The following is a 19,207-nucleotide window of genomic DNA, read 5'->3' as shown; positions in this document are numbered from 1 at the left end:
AGTACCTGGGTGGCTCAGTCGTTAAGCATCTGACCTCTGCTCAGGTCATGATCTCACGGTTCATGAGTTCAAGTCCCACATCGGGTGAGCATGAGCCCTGCTTGGATCAAGCCTCTCCTGGGATTCTCTTTTTCTGTCTGCCCCTTGCTTACTTGTGTGCTCTCGGAAGGAAGGAAGGAAGGAAGGAAGGAAGGAAGGAAGGAAGGAAGGAAAGAAAGAAAGGAAAGAAAGAGAAAGAAAGAAAGAGAGAGAAAGAAAGAAAAGAAAAAGAAAGAAAGAAAGAAAGAAAGAAAGAAAGAAAGAAAGAAAGAAAGAAAGAAAGAAAAAGAAAGAAAGAAAGAAAAAAGAAAAAGAATGAATAGAGTGGTGGGCAGCACCGTGAGCCTCACCTTTGGTTTGAAGTTTTAAAAAACACTTTCATCTCATGTCCCTCATCCCATGTCCCTGCAGGGTACCTCCAAAAGCAGCCTTACTTTGGAGCAGTGGTTGGCAGGGTGGCCAACCGAATTGCCAAAGGAACATTCACGGTGGACGGGAAGGAGTATAAGCTGGCCGTTAACAATGGGCCCAACAGTCTGCATGGAGGAGTCAGGGGCTTTGATAAGGTGAGTCAGGGGCATGGACGCAGTCCTCACCTGGCAACTTCACAAGCCCCTTCAAACATACCTTCTATTTGCCAGGCTCGACCCTCGACCCTACAGCAAATGGGTGATACGGGAAAGAGTCTGGTCCAGTGATCGAGGGCAGTCAAGGCACTGGCCCTGTTCCAGGACCCGTCCTTCTGTAGCTCATCTGACCGTAACAGGCAGGGGTCCCCGAGTGAAAGGGCGGCAGCCCTTGACCTGGGAAAGAGGGAGAATGACTTTCTCACAGCGTCTGGATCAGGAAGTCCAGTTGACGTTAGGCACAACAGAAAAGTGGCTTAAACATAATACCTACCACTTACTGTACAAGGCATTTTGCACCTATTCTCTCCCATGCTTTCTAGAACCCTGTATTCTCACCAGATGAGAAATCTGAGGCTATGAAAGGCCATAGAACTCCTGAGTTGGGCTGCCTGACCCGAAGCCCTCATTTCCAGACCAAACCCGCTGGTGTCCTCCACAGCTGCTGTAGGTGCCCCCAGGCCAACACACACCCCTGAGACTGTCGCTCAACCCCCTCCCTGGGCAGCATGGCGCCACATCCAGGCCTACCCTTCCACCGAAGTGCCTCATGCCTCAAAATTACCTCAGATTCTCCCCAGTTACCTCTTTCCACACTGAGAGTCTTATTCCCTAAGTGAACCCCTGGAAAAATAAGGCTGGGAAAGCAAATTGGTCAAACACCTTCTCCCTGAGGTAGAAATGCCTGGCCTGCTTCCTAGCTGTGTGGGAGTCTGCGGATTACCCCCCAGTGACTCTCTAACTAGTCTAATTTCAGGGAGGTAATTTTGGTAGCTAACTCTCCTTTAAATTATACCACCCAGTTTATTTCCCAGGGAAGAGCCAGAAAACACAGGAACGTGTACGGCAGTTAAAGGTCACAGTTTCTCCTTTTCTGCCTCTTACTGCCACCTGTCCCACTGAAGGAAGTTGGTTACTGTCTTTCCCGTTTCACCAATTTCCTGTTTGTGGCCTAGAACCACATTGCCTCATCTGTTCCCCTTTCCTCCATGATTGAACCACTCACACCAGGAAGGCATGAAGGCAAGAGAGAGCCTCTGTCCTGCAATACTAGGGCAGAGGGTCTCTGGAATGTGCCAGGTACAAGGCATATGGAGCTTCCTCCAGAGGAAGTTGGGCCCAGCTCTGTTCTAACAGGGATCTTCAGAGGAGCCTCAGAACAGCACCTGTTCTAGCTTGTTCCTGTCCCTTCTATTTCACTGTAGTATTTTCTGTGGGGTTGTTTAACATGTGTGCCCCATGAGAACATAGCAAGATAGTGAGTATACATATCCTTCAGTGCACTGGGCCTACTGAGCCCCTTCGGTGAAGTGGGGAACATAATATGGCGGGCGTTCCTGAGACTCCAGTAGAGTGAGGGACCCAGACCCTTACATGAATAGCTGTTACAGGCAACAAGCCCCATAATATGGATGCCAGTGGTGCGCTAAAGGATCTGGGTGTGGACAAACACATAGTAACTGGGGAGGCAGGATTTGAATCACCCTTGAAGAAAGAATAGCATTTCGTTTGGTAAGTAGATACTGGAGATAATGGCTGTGTTGATGCCGAAGCCCAGAGAGAGGTAGGGAAAGACTTGGAATGTTACCGTGGAGCTACTGAAAGCCTTTGAGCTGTAAGCTTTCATACAGTAACATGAACAGTATGAGGGGAGCTTTGTTTCAAGTTGTAGTTCATCTCAGCAATTACTGAATAGTTGTTGGCTTATAGGTAAGTCTTCTTGTACTTATTTCAACACATTTTTTATATTTTTTACTTATTTAAAAAAATTTTTTAACGTTTATTTATTATTAAGAGACAGACACACAGAGCATGAGCAGGGCAGGGGCTGAGAGATGGAGAGACACAGAATCTGAAGCAGGCTCCAGGCTCTGAGCTGTCAGCACAGAGCCTGACGCGACGCTCGAACTCACAAACCGCGAGATCATGACCTGAGCTGAAGTCGGACGCTTAACTGACTGAGCCACCCCGGTGCCCCAACACATTTTTTTTTAAAGGTGAAATTTGACGGGGTGCCTGGATGGCCCAGTCAGTCGAGTGTCCAACTTGGCTCAGGTCATGGTTCATATGTTCGAGCCCCACATGGGGCCCCTTGCTGTCAGTGCAGAGCCTGCTTCGGATCCTCTGTCCTCCTCTCTCTCTGCCCCTCTCCCACTCATGCTCGTTCTCTCTCTCTTTCAAAAAATAAACATTTTTTAAAAAAAAGATGAAATTTGAATAACCTAACAGGATTAAAAATGGTATATAAGTAGGCCTAAATATGCAAACATGGAAATTTTCAGGAAATGTGGAAACCTCAGGCTCTGGGATATTCTCCCATGAATAGGAATTTTATTTTCCACAGAATTATACTCATCTGATAATACTGGTTTCCACGAAAAAAACTTTCCACTGCGTTCTTTCTCTGAAGGACAAAAACTAGGTAGCAAATTAAGAACATTTTATTTCAAATGTTTTATTCCTACAATTTTCCATTTGGGGGATTCTTTTTTCTTTTTTGAATCATGCATATAACCAGCTTTATATTATAAGTGTCTTGAAAGTTCAACATTTCTGGGAGATAACTAGGGTGTAAAATTAATTTTTTACTAAGGTCAGTGAATTTGTTTCAGATCCCAGCTGCTTTCACTGTAGGTGAAGGCAGAGACCTCCACTCCTGCTGGACTCCCCTTCCTGGTAAATGTGGGTTCACTCAACGGCAGTGAGCAATGCCGGCCACACCAGGAGGGGGTGGGCAGAGCCATTCCTGTGGCCCTCAGGAATTATTATCTTTCAGGTCTATTTGGAATGACAGTGTTTGGCCTCAACTCTCCTGTTGAAAAAAGGAGATTCAAACAAAACATTGAAATGAAGATGTGGAATGGGGTAGACTGCCAAGCCTGAGTTAGAATCCTAGTCATGTCACTAATGACACGTATGACTTTAAACAAGGTGGTTTTTTTTATCCCCCCTCTAAACAATGGACATGAAGTATGAAAGGATTCTACTCAACTCTCCTGGGATGTGGGAGGTAGGAGTGGACAAGGTAATGCCACTGAACTCAATTTGCTCATCTGTAAAATGGGGTCATAGTATCAGTTGGAGCCATTTGAAATTGCCAGTGTTCAACTGTGTTGACCTACAAAGACAGTCATTTCGTTTGATTCAACCAAATCCTCACCTTACACAATGATTTATGTAGGGGCGCCTGGGTGGCTCAGTCAGTTGAGTGTCCGACTCTGGGTTTTGGCTCAGGTCGTGATCTCGTGATTCATGAGTTCGAGCCCCACACTGCTAGGGTGGAGCCTGCTTGGAATTCCCTCTCTCTCTCTTTCTCTCTCTCTCTCAAAGAAAATAAAATTTAAAACAAAACAAAATGATTTGTGTAAGCACCAGTGGCTGGTGAGCACCGAACAAAGGGAGATCTCACGTCAGCAAAAGGCCTTTTGGCTAGTGACCCCAGGGCTCCATGAAGGGACTGGGGTCTCTGCACACTGTGTCCTCGGATAATAGAGAATAAGGAAACAAGCTCAGGATCAGACCACTTAGTTCAAATCCACTGTCTTCCTAGCCGAAAGAAGCTAGGGAAAGCAGTGTATTCTGAGTCCCAGCTCTCTCAGTCTAAGTGAAGATCATGGTGCCTACCCTAAGTCAGCTCTGAGACAGATAAGATAGTGTCTGTGAAGTTTCTAGCAAAATGTCTTGGCCCATCATGGGCACTCAGTAAATCCTGGTTGTCCCTCCTCCATAAAGGTAATATCGAGGCCTCTAGGGCAAGGGAGAGGGGAATCACTGTGTCAATGCCAGATTCCTATTTCTGAAAGCAAAAAACTCCTGGAAAACTTTTCTTCATATTTTTCTTTTTTTTTTAATGTTTATTTATTTTTGAGAGAGAGAGAAAGAGAGAGCGCAAACAGGGGAGGCGCAGAGAGAGGGGGAGACACAGAATCTGAAGCAGGCTCCAGGCTCTGAACCATCAGCACGGAGCCTGATGTGGGGCTTGAACCCATGAGCCGTGAGATCGTGACCTGAGCAGAAGTTGGACGCTTAACTGACTGAGCCACCCAGGCACCCCTTCTTCATATTTTTCTTGTCACCCTTAGAACCATATTTTCTAGAATGAGAAAAAAACTTCAAGATCTTTTTTCAAGCCCTCTGTGGCAGGAATGGTTGCCCACCATCACACAGTGAGCTAGGAACAAACCTTGTCCCCAAATCAGGACTCCTGACTTGTGGGTAAGACTCTTTCTAACGGTACAAGTACCTTCTTATTTGTTTGGAACTCTGCCCAGGGGATATAGAGAATCTTATTTTTTTTTTAATATAAATTTTTTTTCTTTTTTCTTTTTTAAATGTTTATTTTTTGAGAGAAAGAGAGACAGAAAGTGAGCAGGGGAGGGGCAGAGAGAGGGAGACACAGAATCCAAAGCAGGCCCCAGGCTCCGAGCTGTCAGCACAGAGCCCAACATGGGGCTCAAACCCATGAACTATGGGATCATGACCTGAGATGAAGTTGGACACTTACCCAACTGAGCCACCCAGGTGCACCCCCTTTTTTTTTTTTTTAATAAATATTCATAAACAGTACTTCCCTGGGACAGAGGAGCTGACTTATTTAGGTCATTTTTTAATACTATTAGCAGATATTGCTATATGACATTTATCAGAATGGGTCACCAAGATAAAAAAATAACCTTTTAGGGGCGCCTGGGTGGCTCAGTTGGTTAAGCGTCCGACTTCAGCTCAGGTCATGATCTCACAGTCTGTGAGTTCAAGCCCCGCGTCGGGCTCTGTGCTGACAGCTCGGAGCCTGGAGCCTGTTTCAGATTCTGTGTCTCCCTCTCTCTGACCCTCCCCCGCTCATGCTCTGTCTCTCTCTGTCTCAAAAATAAATAAACGTTAAAAAAAAAATTAAAAAAAAATAACCTTTTAAAGAAGGGGAAGAAGAAAATATAGGCACATACATATCAATTTAAGGAGGAAGAGAATGGGGAAGGGGAGTAGGTAAAGAGAAAGAAAAAATTTTTTCTCTCAAAATCTACTTTTCTGTATAAAACAAAATTTTAGAACAACTAAAATCCAAGCTAAATAAATAAATAAAATAAAATAAAATAGAATAGAATAGAATCCAAGCTATTATTCCAACATCTTAAAGATCATATAACCATTTCTCTTCCTAGAATCACTGTCTTTAAATATTGAAATGTGGCGTTTAGCTGGAGATTGCAATGACTTAACAGCTTTGAAAACACTTTTTTCTAGGTCGTCTGGACCCCTCAGGTGCTGTCAAATGGTGTCCAGTTCTCGAGGATCAGTCCAGATGGTGAGGAAGGTTACCCTGGAGAGTTGAAAGTCTGGGTGACATACACACTGGATGGTGGGGAGCTTATGGTCAACTACCGAGCTCAGGCCAGTCAGACCACACCGGTCAATCTGACCAACCATTCTTATTTCAACCTGGCAGGCCAGGTAAGAGAACTTACCTCTGCTCTCCTGCTTAGTATAAAATGTGACTTACCTCTCCTCTCCTGCCACATGCTTTGTGGAATGACCTGGGGAGTAGCTGGATAGACCCACCCAGAATGGACTTAGCCTGGCAATGCAGTTACCTGGTGATGAGGAAAAATGCCTAGCAAAACAGCTGACTCATAGTAGGTGCTCAATAAATGGAAGTTACAGAGAAAGATGGAATGAGTACATTGTGTTACTAAGAGAACTCTCTCTTTCCCACAGGTTCAGACAAGTACCCAGCTATTTCAAGAACTCCCTCTCTTCTAACTGTCACATGAGTTTACATTTGCTTCCTCATTCCACTCCTACTCCCAAAAAATTACTTCCAGTTAAGTTCCACTTTCCACCCTTGGAACTTTAAAAATGTGCCTGGCTCAGCCCCTTTAGGTATGCCACCAACATTCGTATATCTCTGCTGTACTTCCCACCCTAAGAGGGTATAGAGACACTCTCACCCCTCTTAGGTAATCCCCTCTACACTACCTTATTCCCAACTAATGGTAGTATTTTAGTTTGTTGAGGAGGCTGTTACATGAGGCAGAGGGAAAAGTTTAGCTAAACTCTGTAGACTATATCTATTGCTTCCTCTTCATCTGAAAAACTCATTGTTGTCTACTCTACTTGAATCACTTTGGCATGATTTCCTACCACAAGATGATGTTCACAGCCAACTAGTAATATCTAGCATTTTTACACTCTTTCAGGAGTCTGCTGACAATGTGCTGATTTTTTTTTCTAGGATCTTTTCAAATAGCACGATGTGCTGATTTTTTTTTTTCCAGGATCTTTTCAAATAGCACGAATTAATTGGTTCTTATGTAATTTCCAAAGTTCTCCCTTGAAAAATAAAGAGGAGTATAAACTTGTCTATCCCTTACCCTCAGAAACTTCTGCCATGCTCCTTGAGATCTTAAAAACAAACCAAAAACCAAAGCTGCCCAGCCATGCGCCTCTGTAATAATGTGCATAAAGACCCTAATTTTTTTTTTTTAATAGGCCAATTTGAGGCTTGAACTCATGACCCTGAGATCAAGACCTGAGCTGAGATCAGGAGTCAGACTCTTAACCAACCGAGCCACCCAGGCGCCCCTTATACACCCAACTTTTTATAATAAGCTCAAAAGGAACCTGGCAGAAATAGAATAAAATATTAGTGGGTTTGTATAGGTAGTAGATCATGGTGATTTTTTACTGTTTTCCACATTTTTGTATACTGAGAGCATCCTATTCTGTAATGGGTGGGAGGTGGCCTAAAGAAAGAGATTCAGAGATAGGAAAGAAATTATGCATGAAATATTACACCTGCCAATGTATTCCAATCAAGGAGACAAAATGGGAATGTAACATTCACTAAAACTCTTTCCATTTACTTGGCAGGAGGACTCTCAGAGATCACAGACCCCACCCAAAAGGGTGTTCAGTGTTAGCCCCCTTCTGTATACTGTCTTAGTGCAGCTCGAACCCATAGCCACTAACTTCAGGGTTGAGGATAGGAGGGAGCCATCAGCCTTTTGGGGAGCATCACAACAAGAGTGGGTAGCTGTTTACGAGGCCTGGAGTCAAAGGGCTTCTGCATCTTCAAATCATCTCTTACCCTACCCAGGAAAGCATTTTTTAATTTATTTTTGAGAGAGAGAGAGAGAGAGAGAGAGAGAGCACAAGTGGGGAAGAACAGAGAGAGAGACACACACAAAATCTAAAGCAGGCTTCAGGTTCGGAGCTGTCAGCTAGAACCCATGAACCGTGAGATCATGACCTGAGCCGAAGTCAGACGCTCAATGGACAGAGCCACCCAGGCACCCCAGCACTACTGTATGTCTTAAACTGTCCCCAGGGAAATAGCTCAAAACTTGATCATTTAAAGTGGTCAGCTCATCTTATATATTTTCTTTTTGTTTTGTTTGTTATTTAATAAGCAGTATGTTTGTGCTACTTGGGGCCAAATTTTGACTCATCACTTCTAAGTTTGAGTGTTGGAGACCTGGAGGGAGGAGAGAACTGGTTCTCGAAGAGTGGAAAAGGTATATAGGTTGCAGGTTGGTTGGGCTTTTGTTGTTGTTGTTCCTTCCTTATCTAACCCAAAACTGGGCAAACATGTTTTGTTTTTTGGTTTTTGGTTTTTTTATTTTAATTGAAACTTTACCCAAAGAGGCAGCCTCGGGGAATTTGAGATGAGAATAGTGGTGGTTCCAGTATGACTGGGTAGGTACGTCAGCAAGGACCCGGTTCTTCTGCCTTTCCACTCTGCTCCTTCAGTGTTTTTGGCTTTTGCCTTCAGGCTTATCCTTTTATGGTCACAAGATGGCTGCCATAGCCCCAGGAATCACCTCTACATATAGTCACAACCAGAGACAAAAAAGGACCTATTCCTTTCTTCATATCTCTAATGTTCCGTTTTAGAGAATAGACAAAAAACTTCCCCCAGAAGCTCCCCAGCAGACTTTCCTTCACATTTCATGGGCCAGAAGTGTGTCCCATGTCCTGCCTAACCTAATCACCAGCAAGGGAATTAGGCCACCATGATTAGCTTAGGCCAATCAATATTCACCGGGTGGGATTGGGAAGGAAGCCCTTTCCCCGAGTATACAGCCTACCATAGGATGAATCAACAAGGCAGGGTTCTGCCAGAGAAAAAGGAGGGCGTCCGTAAAGGAGCTGCTATGACTTTTGGGTGGTATGATAGTGTCCAGGATATCCTGCTAAAGGTGATGACAGCTGAATTAAGGCAGTGGTAGTGGTAATGCACGAAAAAAAAAGAAAACCCTGCAGGCCATAATGAGCTCTATAAATGGTTAATGTTCTGAGCTAGCAGCAGCTGAGCAAAGTTAACCAAAACAACACTGAACCCAAAGATGGGCCTCAGGATCTGTTGGTGGATCAGCATTTCTTGCCAGGTTTTCATCAGCCTGGAAAGGAAATGAATCCAGCAGTAATATTCCACTGAAGTGGGTCATTGCATTATTCCAGGTCAGAAGAATCATAAAATGAAGCATGCTTCCCTTTAATAAAGGAATGTAAGTGCCGCTTTGTGACCCAGTGCCCGTTAAGAGAGTGGCTGTCTAATAAATGTTCCTTTCCTTCTCCCCCCCCCGCCAGGCTTCTTCCTAGCCTCTTAGACTTAGCAATTTATTTTGGTATGTGATGGAATCATTTGCTTCCTGCCCTAATGCTAAAAAACACAAAGAGAAGGAAAGTCCTAAGCAGCATTATTCATCATAATAAAAAGCTGGAAACAAGCAAAAGTCTGTCAACAGGAGAAGGGATAAACAGATTGTGATACATTCGTACAATGGAATATTCCTCAGCCTTCGCTGGAGCACTGAGCAGATAGAACCAAGGAAACAGTCCCCGGTTCTCTTCCCTCATCTCCGCTCCCCTCAGACCCCGAGGCCTCTTTGGTGCTGGCGGTACCACCGAGGCGTGAGGGGATGGCGGCAGGGGGAGCCGGGCAAGAGAGGGACCCCTCTAGTCCAGAGCTGCTCTAGGTGGTGGTGCAGACCCTTCCCATTCTGGACCCGCCTTCTCAGGTCAGAAGAGGACCAAACAAGTGGCTAAGGAAGAGACTGTGGGCAGAGGCCTGGCCTTGTCTCCCTCCACCGTCCACTCCTACCCCTGCCCGCCTGTACCCACCGGGAGAACACAAGACCACGGCAGTTCTTCAGAACCAGAGCCTCCTCGGAGTGCAATTAAAGCAATTTCTGGCCTGTTTAGACATCGATTCTTATGATCCTGGCATTTCTCCTCAGGACGACTCCATTTGATTGTGGAGGCCCGAGTCTTTCTGATTAGAGGATCGGTTTCAGTTAACCCGCAGGGCTCCGCCTCCCTCTGCTTGCTTCTCAGGAACCCAGCAGGGCTTTCAGCGTGACTTAGCTCGAGGTTTCTCAACCTGAGCATGTGGACACGTTGGGTCAGATAATTTCTTTGTTGCAGGGATGGGCATTGTAGGGTGTTTAGCAGAATTGCTGGCCTCTTCCCACTAGATGCCAGGAGCATTACCACCCCCAATTATGACAATCAAAACTGTCTCCAGACATCATCAGATTTTGCCCTATGGCAAAATCATCCCCAGTTGGGAGCCAATAGGTTAGCTTATTTTTGAGCATTCACTTAGCAAAAGCCCTCTCCTGGTTCTCCTTCCACGTCTTCTGCTATGAAGCTTGAAAATTTACTCCTATTAGAATATAATCCTTTTTAGCAGAAACATATACGTGTATTTCCCAATTTGCAAGGAGCACGACATGGCTTTACTAAACTTCTTCACAAGAATCCTGGAAAAGGTGGAGGCATTACTGGCCCAGTTTTACCCTGAAGGAAAAGCGATTCTAGGAGCACCTGGGTGGCTCAGTCGGTTAAGCATCTGGCTCTTGACTCCGGCACAGGTCAGGATCTCACAGTTTGTAAGTTTGAGCCCCACACTGAGCTCTATGCTGACAGTGTGGAGCCTGCTTGAGATTCTCTCTCTCCCTCTCTGTTCCTCCCTTGCTTGTGCTCTGTAAAGAAAGAAGGAAAAGGAAGGAAGAAAGAAAGAAAGAAAAAGAGAGAGAGAGATTCTACCTGGGGCCATTCAATACAGCTGGAGATAGACCACAAGCCTTCTGACTATTGACCCTCTATCTTTGACCCCACTGGGGAGGGCAAGCTGCATCTTTTAAAAAAAAAAAATTTTTTTTAACATTTATTTATTTTTGAAAGAGACAGAGTGAGAGCAGGGAAGGGGCAGAGAGAGAGGGGGACACAGAATCTGAAGCAGGCTGCAGGCTCTGAGCTGTCAGCACAGAACCCGACACGAGGCTTGAACCCGCGAACCATGAGATCACCTGAGCCCAAGTCAGATGCTTAACCCACTGAGCCACCCAGGCGCCCCAAGGGCAAGCTGCATCTTTAATGGAAGAGATGGGCAAGCTCTCAAAAGCAGGAACTCCAGTTCTGACTCCCAGGCTTCTGTCATGTGGTAGAGGATGGGTCCTCCGGGTGGGAGCTGGGCCAGAGAAGGGTGACAGATACCCCACCTCTAGCAAGCCTGGAGGTGATACCAGGCCATCCAGTACTTGTGTGTTCCAGGCCAACAGCTCTTGCTCTTCTATTTGCCTGTCATGTGTGAGGAGAGTGGGAGAAACCCCTCTGCTAATAAGCCAAAGTCCAAAAGTCTTTCAAACCAGTGATGTCTCTCTGACTTTTCACGTTCATAATTCCATTTAGAAAAGAAGATGCATGCTGGGGTCACGCTTGAAAACTTCTTTCAAATGTATCCATTGCTCACCTATCTGCCGATGCTTAAATGAACATATTATTGATCGCCATAGGTCAAATGGGATTTCTAAAATTCTTGTCAATGCCTGCAAACATTTCTGCAAGAGAAGTTAAAAAGCAAAAAATATAGGCACGCCGGGGTGGCTCAGTTGGTTGAGTGTCTGACACTTGATTTCGGCTCAGGTCATGATCCCAGGGTCATGGGATTGAGCCCCACGTTGGCCTCCTTCTGCTCTGAGCATGGAGTCTGTTTAGGATTGTCTCTCACTTTCTCTCTGCCCATCCCCTGCTTGCGCACACACTCTCACTCTCTCTCTGTCTTTAAAAAAAAGTAAAATAAGACTAAGCATTAAATCTTCTTTTCTTTCTCTACCTTTCCTTCCCAGGGTTCCCCAAACATCTATGACCATGAAGTCACTATAGAAGCTGATGCCTTTTTGCCGGTAGATGAAACCCTTATTCCTACAGGTTGGTGAATTTAAACTTCTTTATGGGAATGCAGAGCTGGGGTGTGATTGGAGGAACATCGAAACTTCATTTACCTCAATGTATTTTCTCTGTTGGCTGCCAAATTGCCTATAATTACCATGATTAGACATTTATGTTGGTTGTGGCTGGGGGACCATATAATTAAACAAACAAACGAGGACACTGTTGAGAAGAAAAGGAGATGCTACTAATCATTAAGCCAGGGCAACAGGTATCAACCGGAAGTTTTGTTGTTGTTGTTATTTTTTTAGTGTTTTATTTATTCTTGAGTGAGAGAGAGAGAGAGAGACAGAGCACAAGCAGGGGCTGGGCAGAGAGAGAGGGAGACACAGAATCCGAAGCAGGCTCCAGGCTCTGAGCTGTCAGCACAGAGCCTGACGCGGGGCTCGAACTCACGAACTGTGAGATCACGACCTGAGCCGAAGTTGGACGCTTAACCGACTGAGCCACCCAGACTCCCCTCACCTGGAACAGTTCTAAACAAGCTGGGTCATATGGCCATCCTGGCTGAGCCTTAGACAGCAAAAGTTCTCTGCTAAAATGTAAATCTGGTACTTCTTAGCACCTTAGCAGAGATAAATTTACCTAAACATTACCTCACCACTGCAGGACACTGATAGAACACAACGTGGTTTTTGATGGAGGATGAAACGTTCTACCCCGAGAAAGACAAATGCATATGTCACCTCTGAGACACAGTTGGGGGAATGGGGTAGCATAGGGAGTCTAAAGTATCAAAAGGGAAGGTGAGGTGTTGCCAGAATCAAAGTTTATGGGTGTATGTGTGCATCTCCTAGGTTAACTGGATTGAGATCATCTTGGTTATTATTATTTGGGATCAAAACTGCCTTGGTTCAAATAGGCAAATCTGTAGAGATAGAAAGTAGATTAGGGGGTTGCCAGGGGCTGGGGACAGAGGGGTATGGGGAGTGCCAGTGGGTACAAGATTTCTTTTTGGGGTGATGAAGAGATTCTGGAATTAGATAGTGGTGATGGTGGGATAATATTGTAAATATACTAAACACTACTGAATTGTGCACTTGTGAAAAGGGTGAATTTTGTGGTATGTGGATTATATCTCAATTAAAAACAAGAAAGACAGAAAGAAAGAAAGAAAGAAAGAAAGAAAGAAAGAAAGAAAGAAAACGAACGAACCTTGGTTCCTGTGGAGTCTCCAGGATTAAGTGGTGTGGATTTGTACTAGACTGTAGGTGCACTGCCATCTGCCTCCAGGGGACAGGTGGATGATGGCAAGATGGCCGGCAGGGGTGCTGCTATTCATGTCAGCTTATGGAAATTCACTTGAAGTAATTAACCACCAGAGCAGTAGATAAATATTCTTATTGGGATTTCATTAAAATCAGAGATGAGGTAAGTGTAGAAGTCTTAGTCAAAGAAAACCAAAGTGGGGCGCCTGGGTGGCTCAGTCGGTTAAGCGTCCGACTTCAGCTCAGATGATGATCTCATGGTTTGTGAGTTCGAGCCTCGCCTTGGGCTCTGTGCTGACAGCTTGGAGCCCGGAGCCTGCTTCGGATTCTGTGTCTCCTTCTCTCTCTGCCCCTTCCTTGCTTGCGCTCTGTCTCTCTCTCTCTCTCTCAAAAATAAAACAAACATTAAAAATTTTTAAAAAGAGGGGCGCCTGGGTGGCTCAGTCGGTTGGGCGTCCGACTTCAGCTCAGGTCACGATCTCGCGGTCCGTGGGTTTGAGCCCCGCGTCGGGCTCTGGGCTGATGGCTCAGAGCCTGGAGCCTGTTTCCGATTCTGTGTCTCCCTCTCTCTCTGCCCCTCCCCCGTTCATGCTCTGTCTCTCCCTGTCTCAAAAATAAACGTTAAAAAAAAAATTTTTTTTTTAAGTAAAAAAAAAAAAAAAATTTTTTTTTAAAAAGAAAGAAAGAAAACAAAAGTAGAGGATGAAAGAAAAGAAGAGCAGAAATCCAGAAACACACAAACACTTGCTCATCAGCCCTTATTCCCCTGGGAAGAAAGCCTGCCCGCCTTGGCCTTGGGCTGGCCAAGGTCTCCTGCTTGATGGCAACTTGGAGGTGTTGCCTCAGACCCCTTTGCCAGAGCATTAACGTCCTGTGTACCATCCTCTGGAGCGTCTGTTCAGAGCTCCAGCCCTCCATAAGCCCATCTGCTGGCAGCTCTATGTGGAAGGTCAGGAAGGCCTTTCTCTCTGTTCCCACCCCGTGTAAGTGTGCTACTATTTTGGTTGTCATCTCTGCTAATAAAGAACGTAGAATGATAGAATATGAGCAGTTTGAAGCCAAGGGCACCATCTTAACCAAATAGTCAAGTTTAAATCACCAGTAATAAGATGTATTGTGTCCTCCTCGTATGATGTACTGAAAAGTACATTGTGTGATATTCTGTCAAAAATGCCTAACCTCATTCCATTCAGCAGAAGGCATCACACGAACCCACTTGAGGGACAGTCTGCAAAATAATTAATCCATATTCTTCAATAGTGTCAAGGTCATGAAAGACAAAGCAAGGCTGAAGATTGGTCACAGAATAGACCAAGGAGATAGGACAACTAAGTGCAATGTGAGAATCCTAGACTAGACCCTGAGTCAGAAAAAGGACATCAGTGGGAACGCTGGTGAAATTCTAATGAAATGTGTAGTTCAGTTAATAGTATTGTACTAATGTTAATTTCTTAGTTGTGATCATTATACCATGGTCGTGTATGATGTTAACATTAGGGAAAGGACGGTTATACAGAGATGTACTTTTTTTTTTAAGTAGTCTCCATGCCCAATGTGGTGCTTGAACTCACAACCCTGAGATTGAGTTGCATACTCTGTTGACTTACTAAGCCAGCCAGTCACCCCCAGAGATGTACTATTTTTGTGACCTTGCTGAAGTCTAAGATTATTTCGAAGTTTAAAAAAAAAAATAGTCCAGGGATCCAAGTAAGATATGACTTTAATTTTCCTGGACACCTGCCTTACTTTACAGGTAAGGGCTTTTGTTTTATTTTGTTCTCTTTAAAACAATGAGGCTGTGTTTATGGCCTCTAGTTCAAAATTATTATGAGGAAAATAATAAGAATGTGAGCCTGCATGCTAAACGGTAACTTCAGTTAACAGCAGGAATTAGAAACCCATAAATACAGGGGCTATAAAATTAATTAGAATAATAATGAGAAATCAAGATAAATGCATTAAAAATTTTTTTTTTGCATTGCAGTTTTGAAGGTTTTCCTAGCTCTGGGGCTGGTTTTAAAGGATCTCATGTTTGTGTTGGTAACATGTGTCATCTTCTGATATTTACATGACTCAGTGTGAGGCTGAGTAAACTGGTCCATCTTGTCCTAGATGCAGCCTGATTACATTGGAACTGTGTGTTGTGAACTGTAAGGGGAAAATGGCCGCTACTCTGTTGTGACTGATAAAGAAGAAAATGAGTTAAGTAGTTTACAGGTGGAACTGATGACATAAGTGCATATTTATTTGTGTATATTTATAAAACCTCACATTGTCCTATTGAGTTTTGATCAGATGAAAATCACAAAAATGCATAATTCATGCCGTGGGAAGATTATTTGTTGTGATTGTAAGTGATCATTGTGGCAAAGCCCAGTAGAACTTAACGTGTAATCTAATGAAACGCGTAAAACTCATGTCCATCTCAGTTCTGCACTGTGAGTGGTTTTAGGATCAAATTTTATACTTCGTACTAATTTTGAACACCTGTGAAGCTGGGTCGGCTGCAGGCCCTCTGGGCTCTGGGAGGCAAAAACCATGGCTGTAGTCTTGAATCTGCTGTTAACTAGCTAGGTGACCTTCAATGTATGCATAACATTTTAACATTTAACTTCCTTAGACCCTCATTTCCTTTTCTGCAAATAGGAGGGATATTGAACTCAATCCAATTTTATGGACCAGTAAATTTTCTTTAGAAAATAATTTGACAGACTTATGTAGAGTTGCCTAACTTTTCGTTTTGCCAAGTTAGAAAGCAATCATAAATATAGGGCTATTAAAACTAATGGGAATGTATGTATATTATATTTCAATTAAAAAAAATTAAACTAACCAGGGTAATAATGAGGAACAGAAATAAATAGACTAGGGGAGCCTGGCTGGCTGAGTCGGTAGAGCACGTGACTCTTCAATCCTAGGGTCATGAGTTTGAGCCCCATGTTGGGTGTGGAGCCTACTTTAAAAAAAAGAAATAGACTGAATTCATTTTTTTAAAACCCAAGTTGCCATTTATAATCACCATCTTTTCATAAAGAAAAATACTATATTTAATTATTTATTTTGGAGAGAGAACTAGCTTGAGCAGGGGAGAGAGGTCGGGGGGGGGGAGAGAGAGAGAGAGAGAGAGAGAGAGAGAGAGAGAGAGAATCTTAAGCAGGCTCCATGCTCCAGTGTGGAACCCAACATGGGGCTTGATCCCACAACCCTGGGATCATGACCTGAGCCGAGATCAGAGATCAAGAGTCAGACCCTCAATCTGCTGAGCCACCTAAGCGTCCCATTAAAGAAAATATTTTAACACCACAAAAGGGGGGAGATTTTAATCTCAGAACAAAGAACAACACTTTACATTGAATTCGTCTTGCTTTTAAAAGAAATGTGATAGTAGATTATCCAAATATGTCTCAGTTTTCTGTGAACCAGTAAAAATTTTACCATGGACTCATGATTGAGAACCAACAATTAGTCTGAAAGGTCACTAGTAGCTCTTACATTCTGTGATTCTACAAGGCTCTCAATATAACATTTTACTGCTAGTTCTACCACCCTTCAAATCCATTAGAACTCTATCATGAAAGTAAGTTGCAACAACTTCAGAGCACATAAAAAATCCATAAGTCGTTTACCTATCCATACACTAGCCAGTCCCAGTTATGGGTCTGGCTATAGGTTATGTCTGTTTTCCCAGAAACACTTCGACTGAATTATAGGGTGTTTCTTCTTCCCCTTCCTCAGAAATGCCATAAGAAATAAGCAAAGTATATGTTTCCTTAGGAACTGCCTTCCAAAATGGGTGGCAACTCCCATTCTGCACTGCCATGATGGAAGAATTCACATGTCTGGCCCTCTTTCAGCCAAGAGGAAATCTCCAGGAGCCCAGATTTCATTGGACTCTTAACACAGACCAAAAGTGCATGAGCATGTGGCTTCATTCTGAGACCAGTCCAAAGTCATTTGGTCATTTGGAAGTACCTCCCCTATGTTGCTGGGCTTGCCAGGAATCAACAGCCTAGTGGAGAGTCAGCCGGAATAGTATCCATTAACCTGGAAAATATCAGGATAGATAGAACTCAGACACTTGTTATAGAGGGAAAGCACTGTCTGGGGACCCCTGGATAGAGGAGATGAGAGTTAAATAAAACCCAAAAGGGCAAGTGGAAATTTGCCAGGCAACCAGAAGAAAGGTGTTCTGGATAGAGATGAATAACAATAAGGAGAGCAGGAAACAGCAGGAATACCCCCAGGCCAGCACTGGGCTTCTGGAGCATTCGGGGCATGTATTTGGAAGCAGAAAACCGATGGGCCTGGAGAGGTTGGCTGGAGCCATGTCGGATCTGCACCAGGCTCTGGTACAGCTACAATCCCTGGGGTGGCTCTGGATGACCCTCGGCTGGCCTGGAGTTCAAGGCCGCTCCACGCAGGGCAGACTCACAGGTGTACCTGAGTCCAGTCTCAAACTTCCGGATGTTCAGCCAGAAGTGGACTTGAACCACAAGGCCACTTCCTTGAGACGTGCTACAAGAAACCCGTTAGACCAGCCATGCTCTGTTACGAGTTCTGGGTAATTGATATACAGTATCTAGAGATGGTGGTTGTGCTGAATTGAGAAAAGGGAAGATACTCTTTGTCTATCTGTGAGATGAGGTGAAGGTTTATGATAGTAATAGCTAGTATTTCAGAGAAGACTTTATAAATGATAATCCATGCCAGAATACTAAAAGGTAGGTTCTGTTAATTTTTATTTAACAGATATGGACCCTGTGGCACAAGGAGTTTAAGTAACTTAACTGGGGATCACGCAGTTAACAAGTGGTGGAAAGCTGGGATTCAAACCTAGGTAGACTGGTATTAAAATTCCTGCTTATAATTAGACCTGTACTCTACAGACCCTATAGTGTGGTTAGATGTCAAGAAGGTTTCGGGGGGTGGGGGAGAGGAAAGAAAGAAAAGTAATTTCTTGACTATATAGACAGCCAAGATAACCATGTAGTCAAGAAACGGGAAGTAAGCCAAAAAGAAAAAAAAAGAAGTTCTGACTGTTGAGTGTTCTCACTTCCTGTCTACCTTTCATATAGGTAGTCTCACAGCTTCTCTCTTTTCCTCCCTGTTTCTCCTTCTCTTAAATTTATTTTGATTTTTCTGCATAGAAAACAGAAAACAAATTATATTGAAAAATGGGGGACAGAGGGAAGACAAAGATGCCTGCATAAGAGGCTTTCCTGAGACTAAAGAGCCTGAGTAGAAGTGTCTGGCCGTGTTAGACTGACCAGGAAGGGAATGTAGGAAAGGAACAGTCCATTTTAAAGCTCAGAATTATTGGGGCGCCTGGGTGGCTCAGTCGGTTAAGCGGCCGACTTCGGCTCAGGTCGTGATCTCGCGGTCCGTGAGTTCGAGCCCCCCGTTGGGCTCTGTGCTGACATCTCAGAGCCAAGATCCTGTTTCAGATTCTGTGTCTCCCTCTCTCTGACCCTCCCCTGTTCATGCTCTGTCTCTCCCTGTCTCAAAAATAAATAAAACGTTAAAAAAAAATTTTTTAAAAAAAAAAGCTCAGAATTATTTCCTGTGCCCCTCAGTAATCTTGGAGGTCATTGCTCTGTTGCAACATAGTACCTTGTTTGGTGGCACGTCTCTTGTCCTGCTGGTTCTTGGTTTTCTCATCTGCAAAATCTTGTCATGACCAACTTATGGTGGTGGATTAGGAGGAAGCTCAGGAAGCAACATTTTAACCATGAGGTTTTTTATCAGATCATTCTTTGAATTCTGTGCAGGTTTGTCCCAAATGCTTCATCTGACAAATTGCAATTTCTGAGCTTCACTTATCCAGGCTCCTCTGGACTTTCTGCCAAGTCCCCCAGGTTTGCTTCTAAGCTTGAGTCTTTCTGTGATACAAGGGTGTTTGATAGTCCCAAGCCCCTCCTTTTGTGACTATTAATTTATACTTGTGTTTGTCTGTCAACTCCTTCTTTTTGTTTGCCCTTTATAAAAACTATTTTTGAGGGAAATGCTGATGTAGGTCTAAACTTTGCAGGTGATTTTCCACCTTGGTTATAGATATTCGGTAAATAATTTTTCAGGTGAAGGGAAAACCCATTGTCATGAGAA

The 19,207-nt window shown here is 44.0% G+C and overlaps 1 protein-coding gene across 4 annotated transcripts in view; it reads left to right on the top strand.

Annotated features, from left to right (window-relative positions):
• Positions 1 to 19,207, top strand: part of GALM (galactose mutarotase) — a 115,107-nt gene that overhangs the window by 70,304 nt on the left and 25,596 nt on the right. For 3 of the 4 annotated variants that reach the window (XM_045447099.1, XM_045447098.1, XM_045447100.1), the window contains exons 2-4: positions 451 to 605; positions 5,907 to 6,113; positions 11,795 to 11,876. In XM_045447099.1, the coding sequence (XP_045303055.1) occupies positions 451 to 605; positions 5,907 to 6,113; positions 11,795 to 11,876 (444 nt within the window). Of the gene's footprint in view, positions 1 to 450; positions 606 to 5,906; positions 6,114 to 11,794; positions 11,877 to 16,879; positions 18,158 to 19,207 lie in introns of those variants that run through there. The other variant, XM_045447101.1, reaches the window with a different exon arrangement.

This window comes from Leopardus geoffroyi, chromosome A3 (assembly GCF_018350155.1).
Source record: "Leopardus geoffroyi isolate Oge1 chromosome A3, O.geoffroyi_Oge1_pat1.0, whole genome shotgun sequence".
Classification (NCBI taxonomy): Eukaryota; Metazoa; Chordata; class Mammalia; order Carnivora; family Felidae; genus Leopardus; species Leopardus geoffroyi.
This window is presented reverse-complemented; position numbering and strand designations above follow the sequence as displayed.